General features: G+C 44.7%; 1 protein-coding gene across 1 annotated transcript in view; it reads left to right on the forward strand.

The window, feature by feature from the left end:
• The window catches only part of NBAS (neuroblastoma amplified sequence), a 578,163-nt gene that overhangs the window by 230,412 nt on the left and 335,090 nt on the right, over window positions 1-12,661 (forward strand). The window contains exon 31 of the mRNA XM_018558184.1: window positions 9,497-9,609. Coding sequence (XP_018413686.1) covers window positions 9,497-9,609 — 113 coding nt within the window. The remainder of the gene's footprint in view (window positions 1-9,496; window positions 9,610-12,661) is intronic.

Genomic DNA, 12,661 nt, shown 5'->3' on the forward strand with positions numbered 1-12,661 from the left:
TCCTGTAGGACCTTCTTCCTCATATCGGCGGCCAGGGGGCGGGGAGGGTCCTCGCACCGCAGAACGTGCTGCCTGGCGGTGCCTGCAGCACATTCTGCGTGACTACTGGCTTTCAGCTTCTCCATCCCCGCCGCACAGGTCCCCGTAATGCTGCGGATGGCAGAGCAGCGGGTAGGGAGCTGCACAATCTTGGGGGGGACGGGACTCTTCTTCCTCCCTGGGCCCCCCCAGCAGGCGGAACACCAGGGACTGGTCGCAGTTGCGACCGCTGCGACCCTGGTAGTTCCGCCAGTGGGTAAAGAGTTCCAGAGGATGGGATAGACTCTAGAGAAGCCCTGGAGGCTAGCATGGGAGGGGTTGACGAGGGAGCTTGAAAACAGGAGGTCTTTTGAAGAGCGGAGGGGACGGTTAGAGTGATACTTTGAGACAAGGTTTGAGATATAGTCCGGAGCAGAGTTGTGGATGGCTTTGTAGTAAGAAATCCAGATCAAACAAATATACATTGCCCAGCAAAGTTCTTTACATTGTTGTACAGACACTTACAGTCATCATGTTTTCAAACAGCTCCAACTCTCTCAGTTCCACTTCCCTGAACGCTCTATCCAATACAAGATCATAGCTAAGGAGACTGTGTTAAGGAATTGAGTCCGCTTTTCTAGCAAGTTCAAAGGCACATTGCAAGTGAATTAAAAATAATTTATGCAAATGAAAATCACTACAAGTAACCATTAAGTAAACATTTCTGTGCTTTTACTTGGCCATTAGTCCACTTTAAGGTTCCCATACCCATAAAGACGTCCCGTACCTGCAGTCTAGTAGATTTTGATATCAAATTGATTAGCCGCTAAACTTAGGATTGCACAGGGAGCAAAGAAAGTGGCCGTATAGTGAATACATTTATATGAATTTGCTGGCATTGCATGACTTGTAACATTCACCTGGCCAGATAGATCCTAATAGATATGTTGGCATTAAAATTCCCTGGCACCCCATATGCATCTCAATTATTGGCTGTTTAGGCCTGAAGCTCTGTAATCTGCCTGATAATGTGGATGAATATGGCCTGAGGCATTACTGTCATCAGTCTTTTTCCTCCTCTGCCCATTTGGAATATTCCTGTCTGGTATACATTATGTGTGAGTTGCTGAATAGCAAATCATCCTTCTTCTACATTATATCTTTCAGAACACTTAACTTTCGCAGTCGTAATCTTGCCCTGCCAAGCCGTGTTGTGAAGTTTACAATATTATTCTCCTGAAAATAAGCATTTATAGAAAAGCAGTCGTCTCCAGTCATTTGTGGTGCCCTTTCCTACTTGATGTAATTGCTCTTGACAGGGTGTTGATAGCAATCGATTTTCCGTTTGTCCTCCATTGCCTAGGAGAAAATTAGCCTGCATACCTTTGTGGAGGGTCTGCAGAGGAGCTTTACACAAGCGGAATACGCTAATGCATTAAACATGTAGGCAAATGTCAGGCATTGAAGGGGCTTGGTGGTAACGCCACTGGTTATACAGCAGAATTCTCAATGATTGTGAGATGACCTTGGCCACACACTCTCTCCATATCCCCTGAGTATTCATGTGTTTGTCATGGTCATGGCACTGCATCTAGTCATTTAGAATTCTAATTTATTTGGACTTATTTAACAGTAAAAAAAGATAAACAGAGCAAATACACTATATTGCCAAACGTATTGGGGCACCGCTCCAAATCATTGGATTCAGGTGTTCCGATCACCTCCATGGCCACAGGTGTATAACATCAAGCACCTAGGCCTGCAGACTCTTCTACAAACATTTGTGAAAGAATGGGTCGCTCTCAGGAGCTCACTGAATTCAAGTGCGGTACCGTGATAGGTTGCCACCCTTGCAATAAGTCCATCCGTGAATTTTCTTTGCTACTAAATATTCCACGGTCACCTGTTAGTGGTATTATAACAAAGTGGAAGGAACTGGGAACAATAGCAACTCAGCCATGAAGTGTTAGGCCACGTAAAATGACAGAGCGGGGGTCAGCGCATGCTGAAGCGCACAATGCGCAGAAGTCGCCAACTGTCTGCACAGTCGATAGCTACAGACCTCCGAACCTTTGGAGCTACAGACCTCCAAACTTAGTGTGGCCTTCATATTGGCACAACAACAGTGTGTAGAGAGCTTCATGGAATGGGTTTCCATGGCCGAGCAGCGGCATCCAAGCCTTTCATCTCCAAGTGCAATGCAAAGCGTCGGATGCAGTGGTGTAAAGCACGCCGCCACTGGACTCTAGAGAAGTGGAGATGACTTCTCTGCCTGGCAATCCGATGGACGTGACTGGGTTTGGCGGTGGCCAGGAGAACGGTACTTGCCTGACTGCATTGTGTCATGTGTAAAGTTTGGTAGAGGGGGGATTATGGTGTGGGGTTGTTTTTCAGGGGAAGGGCTTGGCCCATTAGTTCCAGTGACGGGAACTCTTAGGCTGGGTTCACACCTAGGCGTATTGAATATGCCCATTTGTCGCGCGTTTCGCGTCACACGTTTTTAGCGCGATTAGCGGTAAAAAACCGCGCGATAAACGCCCGTTTCCGTGGGCTACTTGGCTGTATCCCAAAGGAAACGCAAGACCAAAACGCCCCAACGAAGTACAGTTCGGACGGACGGAAATACGGCAAGGTGTGAACCAGACCCATGGAATACAATGGGATTTAGATGTTTGAGAGTTTTGTAGAGCGTTCATCGAGCGTTGAACGCGCTACAAAACGTTCAGGTGTGAACCAGGCCTTAAGGCATCAGCATACCAAGACATTTTGGACAATTTCATGCTCCCAACTTTGTGGGAACAGTTTGGGGATGGCCCCTTCCTGTTCCAACATGACTGCACACCAGTGCACAAAGCAAGGTCCATAAAGACATGGTTGAGCGAGTTTGGGGTGGAGGAACTTACAGCAGAATTCTCAATGATTGTGAGATGACCTTGGCCACACACTCTCTCCATATCCCCTGAGTATTCATGTGTTTGTCATGGTCATGGCACTGCATCTAGTCATTTAGAATTCTAATTTATTTGGACTTATTTAACAGTAAAAAAAGATAAACAGAGCAAATACACTATATTGCCAAACGTATTGGGGCACCGCTCCAAATCATTGGATTCAGGTGTTCCGATCACCTCCATGGCCACAGGTGTATAACATCAAGCACCTAGGCCTGCAGACTCTTCTACAAACATTTGTGAAAGAATGGGTCGCTCTCAGGAGCTCACTGAATTCAAGTGCGGTACCGTGATAGGTTGCCACCCTTGCAATAAGTCCATCCGTGAATTTTCTTTGCTACTAAATATTCCACGGTCACCTGTTAGTGGTATTATAACAAAGTGGAAGGAACTGGGAACAATAGCAACTCAGCCATGAAGTGTTAGGCCACGTAAAATGACAGAGCGGGGGTCAGCGCATGCTGAAGCGCACAATGCGCAGAAGTCGCCAACTGTCTGCACAGTCGATAGCTACAGACCTCCGAACCTTTGGAGCTACAGACCTCCAAACTTAGTGTGGCCTTCATATTGGCACAACAACAGTGTGTAGAGAGCTTCATGGAATGGGTTTCCATGGCCGAGCAGCGGCATCCAAGCCTTTCATCTCCAAGTGCAATGCAAAGCGTCGGATGCAGTGGTGTAAAGCACGCCGCCACTGGACTCTAGAGAAGTGGAGATGACTTCTCTGCCTGGCAATCCGATGGACGTGACTGGGTTTGGCGGTGGCCAGGAGAACGGTACTTGCCTGACTGCATTGTGTCATGTGTAAAGTTTGGTAGAGGGGGGATTATGGTGTGGGGTTGTTTTTCAGGGGAAGGGCTTGGCCCATTAGTTCCAGTGACGGGAACTCTTAGGCTGGGTTCACACCTAGGCGTATTGAATATGCCCATTTGTCGCGCGTTTCGCGTCACACGTTTTTAGCGCGATTAGCGGTAAAAAACCGCGCGATAAACGCCCGTTTCCGTGGGCTACTTGGCTGTATCCCAAAGGAAACGCAAGACCAAAACGCCCCAACGAAGTACAGTTCGGACGGACGGAAATACGGCAAGGTGTGAACCAGACCCATGGAATACAATGGGATTTAGATGTTTGAGAGTTTTGTAGAGCGTTCATCGAGCGTTGAACGCGCTACAAAACGTTCAGGTGTGAACCAGGCCTTAAGGCATCAGCATACCAAGACATTTTGGACAATTTCATGCTCCCAACTTTGTGGGAACAGTTTGGGGATGGCCCCTTCCTGTTCCAACATGACTGCACACCAGTGCACAAAGCAAGGTCCATAAAGACATGGTTGAGCGAGTTTGGGGTGGAGGAACTTGACTGGCCTGAGTCCTGACCTCAACCCGATAGAACACCTTTGGGATGAATTAGAGCGGAGACTGCGAGCCCTGCCTTCTCGTCCAACATCAGTACCTGACCTCCCAAATGCGCTTCTGGAAGAATGGTCAAACATTCCCATAGACACACTCCTAAACCTTGTGGCCACCTTCCCAGAAGAGTTGAAGCTGTTATAGCTGCAAAGGGCAGGCCAACTCAATATTGAACCCTATGGAGTAAGACTGGGGTGCCATTAAAGTTAATGTGTGTGTAAAGGCAGGTGTCCCAATACTTTTGGCAATATAGTGTTTCTGAATATGTAATGCTCAATTCACAAACAAGGATAGGGATCTTTATTTTCAGCCATATGTAATCGTTAAATCTGTTTGGACGGATTAGTAGAAAATAACTATTCGGCTGATGTCAGATGGCTGACGCTATGATGTGGACGATGTCTGCTGCACACCAGGCAGCAGTAGGACCAATGTAAATAGGATAGATGCTCGACATGACTGTCACCGATGGCTCTGTGCAAAACCTCAGAGATGTGAAAACAGGGCAACAGCCCTCCAAATTCAAAGACATAATTTTTTATTGCAATAATGTCACATAGGTCAAAATTGGCAAGGTTTCGGTGTCACCTTAAAAAAGGCACATAGGGTGCCTTTTTTAAGGTGACACCTTGACGAAGGGACCCTGCTTGGGCCCAAAATATTGGGAGTTTTGACCTATGTGACAATTTTGCAATAGACAATAGACAGGTGACACTTTCTCAAAATCACCAGGGACAGGATCACTAAGAGGCGGCCTGTTTGTCCCCACGGAATTGCTCCCTCTGTAGGTGTGGCAGGGAAATGTTGCCCCCATTGTTAGCGATCAAGATTCACCAGTGTTCGGGACACCTTGCTGCATCTGGATATAGAGAGAGTGATTACATATGGCATAGGACTGGCAGCACATTATGGGTTTTCTGAAGAGCAATCGCAGTAGAAGATGTTTGTCTGTAGGCCTTGTCTGAACAGAATAGAACGGGACTCCTTCAAATTGAACTTAGAGCCATTGAGCAAAGCAGTTAAAGTTTATGCAAGTGTAAAAAAATAGTTTTGGAAAGAGTGAGTACAGGTTTGAACCCCTGTTAGGTTTTTATAGCTTTTTGTGTCCCTGATGGAGAGAGTAACCTTCTCTATTTCTTATGGTGACCATTGTCTTCAGTCCACTATATCCAAATCTTATATCTATGCTGCCTGGCCAAAAAAGTCACCAAAAAAGTCACCATCTGGATTTGGAGCAGTGTTATGATGTGGGGTTCCTTCAGTTGGACAGGTCTAGGTCCAGTAACATTATGTACCCAAAAAATGTAGGTCAGCTGCCTCCCTGAATATACTGAGTGCTCAGGTTTTACCATCAATGGGCTTTTTTTCCCCTGATGGCACATTGGGCATATTCCAAGATGACAATGTCAGGATTCATCGGGCTCAGATTGTGAAAGAGTGGTTCAGGGAGCATGAGACATCATTGTCACACATGGATTGGCCACCACAGAGTCCAGAACGTAACCCCATTGAGAGTCTTTGGCATGTGGTGGAGAAGATGTTACACAGTCTGACCTGTTCCATCATCACTACAAGATCTTGGTGAAAAATGAATGCAACTGTGGACAGAAATAAATGTTGTGACATTGCATAAGCTTATGGAAATGATGCCATGGCAAATGTGTCCCATAATCAAAGTTAAAGGCGGTCCAACAAAATATTGTAAGTCAACGAGTATGCGTCTTTTTTTCTTGGCCAGGCAGTGTGTGTGTGTGTATATATCTTTAGGGTTGCTAGTATCAGTATTCACCAAGGGTAGGCAACCTCGAGACTCCAACTGTTGTGGAACTACAAATCCCAGGAGGCAGGGCAAGACTGATAGCCACAGGTATGACTCCCAGAAGCAGAGGCATGATGGGATTTTTAGTTTCATCACACCTGGAGTGTCAAGGTTGCCTACCCCTGGTAGAAAGTTATTTTTTCAGACTCTTTCTCAAAGACGACACACTCGTCTTTCCATCAGCATCAGAATTGCAAATTTTGTGGCACTGGTAATAATAGCTTAATCCTGCAATTAATTTGTTTTCCCCTCGTTTGCTAGCTGAGGAGGTGTTTTCACAAGTACAGACTGAGGTGACAGAACCACAGTAAGCAAACTCTCAAATTAATAAATGATTTAAAACTCAAATTATGATTATTTGACTTGATAATGGAGCTCTTAATTAGCCACTAATTGAGAGACAACTTCAATTACCTTTTAACCTGAACTTAACATGTCAGTGTTGTGTTGTGTTAGCTGTGCGTCATCACTAATAAAACGGTAACAGTCAAACTACATTCCCGATCCAAGGCTGGTAAAAAAAACAATATTACAATATCAGGGAGGCAATGGTGTGTGAAGTGCAGCTGAGCAGGATGACGCATCTGTACCTACGTCTGATTCTTGGGCGTATGTGCCACACTACTTTGATGGATTTTTTTTCTTGACAGTATTACTTAGTTTGTCTATTTCTAGCTTGTCTTTAATTTGATTTTCAAGTGTTCCTGGTATTCGTTTGTTATATTCTGGGCTTATTTCCTGAAGCCTCCTGGCAGAGGAAGTTTGACAACTCACCTTGTTTTACGAATATTGCTCTTTTGATTTCCGTCTCCCTGTATTCTGCCAGGAGATAGACTAGTGTTCCTATAGAGCTACAATTATCAGTTGAGGGTTTTGTTTTTATAAAAGTTCTTTGTCTAGATTCCATCAAGGCAGATCAAGCAAAGCATAGCAATCGCAAATGTTGTGGTCCATTGCTAACCGCATGAACCTCATTATGAAAGGCTATACGAGTAGTTTGGTGGAAGCAAACTTGGCCCTCAGCTACCATTTTCAGAACTGAGTACTTGGCATTGGCGTGAGAGATATGATGTGAATGAAGGCATTCATTTGTTTATGGCAAGTTTCTGTACGCTGTAATCGAGGGGGAGAGATCAAGAGAGTCATGCGTGAAATGATTATTTAATATTCTATGTGTCTGCCTATAAGAAATGCATGTTAGCATGTTAAAATACATGTCAAAAACTCTTCCAAAGTCATTAAAAAGTAATTCACATACACTTTCAGATCACTTCCACTGGCTTCTTCTTCTCTGTGTGACCGGACTCTCAAAGCTGCTTGTAAGCCAGGACAGTGAAGGCACGCTCACATCCCGGGGGCATTCTTTTCCACCCAGCCAAATGAGCGTTTAACCCAGCAGCCTGGAGTGGGGTTTTTAAATCCGCTAACTACATTCCAGGTTCATCAAAACGAAAGGTGTGCAAAGTCTTACAGTTCATTTTCTTTAGAAAACAACCATAGCCTGATTAGAAGAGCCAATATGTGCCAGTATGCTCTAGGGAAGGAGCCTTGCTCTCTGCGCAGATACAGTGATCTCTCTGGAGAGGTCCGACACACCCACTGTTGAGTCAGACCTATAGCTCTTTAAAGCTTATGCCCCCTGCTAATTAAAGGGCCCCGCCTCTGCCTCAGCAGGAGGTGTGTCGGACCTCTGCAAATAGCCTATAGCTTTCACCGAGATAACTGGGTTTCTATTTCTGCTTTCTAGATTAAATGAACTGTAAGACTTTGCACACCTTTTGGTTTGCTAGATCTATAACATATTTAGCTGATTTAAATTAAAAATTCAGTTGGGCTTTTTCTTGTACTCTTTTAATAACTGTGAAAAGTCATACTTAATCTGTGAACAAGTCTTTAGGTTGGGTAACAGAGTGGTGTCAAATGATATGCCCCGCCACCTTAAAGTGAGATAGAGCCAACTATACTCTATTGGTCAATTCACCCTATCCCAACTGGTACACCAGCTTGGAGGTCCCGAGGCTTATAGTGACACTAAACCCAGGAGGAGTTAAACCTTAAAAATGTATTTAAGTACCCTAACTATTGACAGACATGTATCTTACTTGTGTATCACTCGGCTGTAGATCCTCAGATCATCTCTGAATTGGTGCTGACACTGTCCTTCCTTCTGGAGGGGGGCTACTTTTGTTCCACATGGTCCCTGTGTGTGTTGTAAAGTAGCCACCCTGTGATGAACTACAATCTCAATGCAAATGAGTAAACTAAACATGAGATTGTAGTCCATTACAGGAGTGAGCTTGGAGCGGTGACTACTTTACAACACACATAGGGACCATAGGGAACAAAAGTAGCCCCCCTGCAGAAGGAAGGACAGTGTTGGCATGAATTCAGAGATGATTTGAAGATCTACAGCCCAGGGATACAAAATTAAAGGAGAACTATGGGGTCAGTGCTTTTCCCCATAGTTCTCCTAAGGGTCACGGGAGAACACAAACTAGCGTTCTCCCGTGACCCACAGTTCAGTATACCGCGAGCTATAGCTCGCGGTATACTGAGACGCAGCAGCCGGAACGGATCCCGACAATGCTATCTGGATCTGCCCAGCTGCGTGAGTGACAGCTGGCTCAGCCTATCTAAAGGCAGAGTCAGCTGTACCCGACCCCTCCCCCGTCCATTCCGCCAGTCAGCGCTGGAGGATCGGACAGGGGAGGGGCGCGGGGAATACCTGCAGGGATCCATGAGTGAAGGTCACAGCTCTCTGCACTGATAGATCGAGAAGTGAGCGAGCGACGGTAAGTGTTCGCTCACTTCCGATCTACTGAGCTGATCGGTGACAGTTTGATTGTCACAGGTCGGCTCAGATTAGGGTACTTTAATGCATTTTTTAAGGTTTAACCCCTGAGTTTAGTGTCACTTTATTGTATAGAAGTCACATGTTTTATAAGGGATTCATTATTTGGCCCTTGTCCTTGTCCTGAGATGAGGAGTAAACCACCTGCTTATTTTAGATTTGTGGTAGAAATGATGATGTCTGGCAATGCTGGTGAAGTACTAAAGCAGGGGTAGCCAAACTGCGGCCCTCCAGCTGTGATGAAACTACAAGTCCCATTAGGCATTGCAAGTCTCTGACAGCCACAGGCATGGCCTACTGTGGCAGATGCATGATAGTATTTGTAGTTTCCCCACTGCTGGAGCGCCACAGTTTGGCTACCCCTGTACTCAGAGTATTGTTTTTACAGAGCTGGTAATTATGTGAATGTGCCATTAGTTTTTTGTGTTTTTTTTTTTTTTTTTTGCAGAAGCTGCTTACAACTGATCACTGACGGCCCTGACACCATTCAGGAGGAGTTAGATTTGATTCGATCTTTAAGTTATTTAGAAGAGTTTGGAGTAAAGATTCTTCCTCTACAAGGTAAAAAAAAAAAAAAAGCAATATGAACAACAATGTTTGCCTTATGCTCTATCACTATAGAGCAAGTTGACTACGGAATGACCCTAAATAGTACAATATGAACATCTTTTTGAAATCATCTGTTTTCATCTCAACTGATCCAGGAATCATTGAACTGGCAGCTGAGCTGCTATCAATAAGAGTTTTTAGACATTACAGGTCTCCATAGAAAAACATTTTCCCCAGCATGGGAAGGAGGTCTTCAGTGATTTACATCACTTAACTCATTAACGTCCATTGGAGAGCTGAGGCCTTACCTGTGATCAGTACTGCTGGGATGCAGTGGTTGTTAGGAGAGAAGCTGCTGCACTTCTATGAGTATCTGGATCGGTACATCATCTAATTCTCTGTTTGTGTCAGAATAGCAGATCACAGCCAAAATGGAACTGACCCTTTTTATCCTTTACAGCTGAAGAAGTCACCTTAGCCTATATTTAGATCTGCATTAGCTATTTGGTGACACCAGCCATTTGAGGTGCTTGAAAGTTTGGTTGAGAACTGGCACAACTACACTGGCAACTGTGTCAGTAATTACCAGAGGGATGCCTTACAGTGATATTCAAGTCAGAATGTTTTTAAACTATTTAAATTGCTGGTTACATAGTTAGTTGGGTTGAAAAAAGACACATGTCCATCGAGTCCAACCTGGTGAAATCACTTACAATGGATGCAGTTTAAAAGTTGTAGCTTCCTGCAAAATCAGATGGTCCCCTGAGCACTGGTCCTGATATCCTGTTTAAGGATGACTCCTTTTCCTTGCAGGGTCCTATGGACCCAACCTGTGTGTAGTAGTTAGCTGTGTGTGTCCAAAAAACACACAGGCACAGCAAAGCAAACCACCCCTCTCCCCTTCTTCTTCCCTCTTTCTTCTGTCTTCTTCAAGCTAGCAGATAAATGGTTCATGAAGGCTGTGCTGTCCCTTGTGAGCTGGTATGGGACACGGAAGTTCAGGCAAGTGGAGCTGAGAGAGTAGAAGGCAATTGTATGGAAACATGATGACTGTAGATGCTTGGGTAAAGATGTCAAGAAATACTTTGCTGAGCAATGTATAGTTGTTTGATCTGGATTCATTATGGCAAAATAACTTGTAACTGTTTTGGGGAACATTTAAATGAATGGGTTGAGTTTTGCTTTAAAGTACAATTAGTTTTTTTTGCATATATCTACTGTGCAAAAACATATTGAAAAAGTTACCAAATAGGTAAACACTTAGGCTGGGTTCACACCTAGGTGTATCAAATATGCGCGTTTGTCGCGCGTTTTGTGTTGCGCGTTTGTCGCGGTAAAAACACGCGACAAACACACGTTTCCAAAGGTTACTTGGCTGTATCCCAATGGAAACATGCTACAAAACCGCCCCAAAGAAGCTCCTGTACTTCTTTGGGCGTAGGACGTTTTGTAGCGCGTTCATACGGCCTGTAATACGCCTAGGTGTGAACCATTCCCATAGGAAATAATGGGGTTTCAGTGTTTGAGCATTTTGCAGAGCGTTCAAACGCGCTACAAAATGCCCAGGTGTGAACCGGGCCTTACCTGTGTCTCTGCCACCCGCTACCCCCCGTTTGAAGATCTGAAGATTCTCGAGCAGCCATGAGGGATAATGGGGAGGGCACATGCACAGTAGAGATCTTCGGCGGGGAGAAGCGGAGATACACAGTGGAGGTGAATGCACGCGGACAGACACCGTGGGACACGAGTCAGCGCTGGACCAGACATCGACACCAGCGCTGGAGGGACTCCTGAAAACTACAGGAAGGAAAAAGATGATCGGATCAAGAGACATCATTTAATTTAGGTTCTTACATCGGCATTGGGGAGGTGGGGGGGGGGGGGGGATGTGACTTTAATGTCACTTTAAGGACTTAAGAGGACCACACCCATTTTCTTTTAGATGAAAATTTATCTATGGTCACAATGCAAAACCATATATTTATTTTCACATTATTTCTAGCATATGTTATGTGCTGCCTACCTGAATATGATGAATGATCAGGTTTTTCCATCAATGGATTGGCACACTGGGCATATTGCAAGATGACAATGCCAGGATCCTGGTGAAAAATGAATGCAACTCTGGATGGAAAAAATTTTTTTTGTGACATTGCATAATCCACTACGAATGTGTGCTGTAATCAAAGCTAAAGGTGGTCTAACAAAATATTAGAGTGTGTGACTTTTGGCCGGAGTGACACTAAACTCAGCGGTTAAACCTTAAAAAATCATTTTTTTAAATTTTCCTTGTATGATTCTTGGTGCCTGTCCGCTTTCAATATTTGCTCTGTTTTTCCAGTGGCAGCAGCAAGTAGGAACCGGCCATTCTCCGGTGTATGTATTACACGCTTGTAATTCTTCTCCATTAATATCCCATTCTTACTTAGCCTTGAGGTACGTTTTCCTATAAGATGTTCTCTCTGGAAATGTGCATCTGTGTGACATAGAAACATCTGTATGTCTCCCTTATGCACCGTGTTGAAGGGCCAGGAGCTTGTTTTATCAGAAGAAAAGTGAATTTCCTTTATTAATAAGCTTCAAAGTATAGGCCGCGAGCGCAGCACGCTGCAGAGGGGATCCGGCGCTTGTAATAGGCTAGACATTAAGAAAAGATTGGTTTGGCTGAAGGGAGTTCTGTGGGCAGTTGCTGTATTGCACTGATGTATATGTCTCTTCCAGCTTGTAGTTCGTCTTGTGATGTACAGGGAGGTTATCTCCTACACACCGTCACGGCAAATCACGGAGCTCAGCTTAATGTATATGTCAGTCATTATCTGTTGCTGAGTCACATTCCATTGCAGTGTTTATCATCCTTTTTCAGTCATTGCGCCCTTTAATAGTATGCAAATCTCCAGGCATCCAAGGCCAAAATGTAAAAAAAAACCCATCAGTGGTTCCTTCCAGAATCTATACCGGGCACTAATCCTAGATAGGGGTCTGGTATGGATTTTAAGGGGGTAAAAAATGTGAAGCCCTTCTCTTTCACATGAGAAGTCCCCCCTTCCCTCCTTTCATATCAGCC

This window comes from Nanorana parkeri, unplaced genomic scaffold (assembly GCF_000935625.1).
Source record: "Nanorana parkeri isolate BGI_ZX_2015 unplaced genomic scaffold, ASM93562v1 scaffold324, whole genome shotgun sequence".
NCBI classification, from domain to species: domain Eukaryota; kingdom Metazoa; phylum Chordata; class Amphibia; order Anura; family Dicroglossidae; genus Nanorana; species Nanorana parkeri.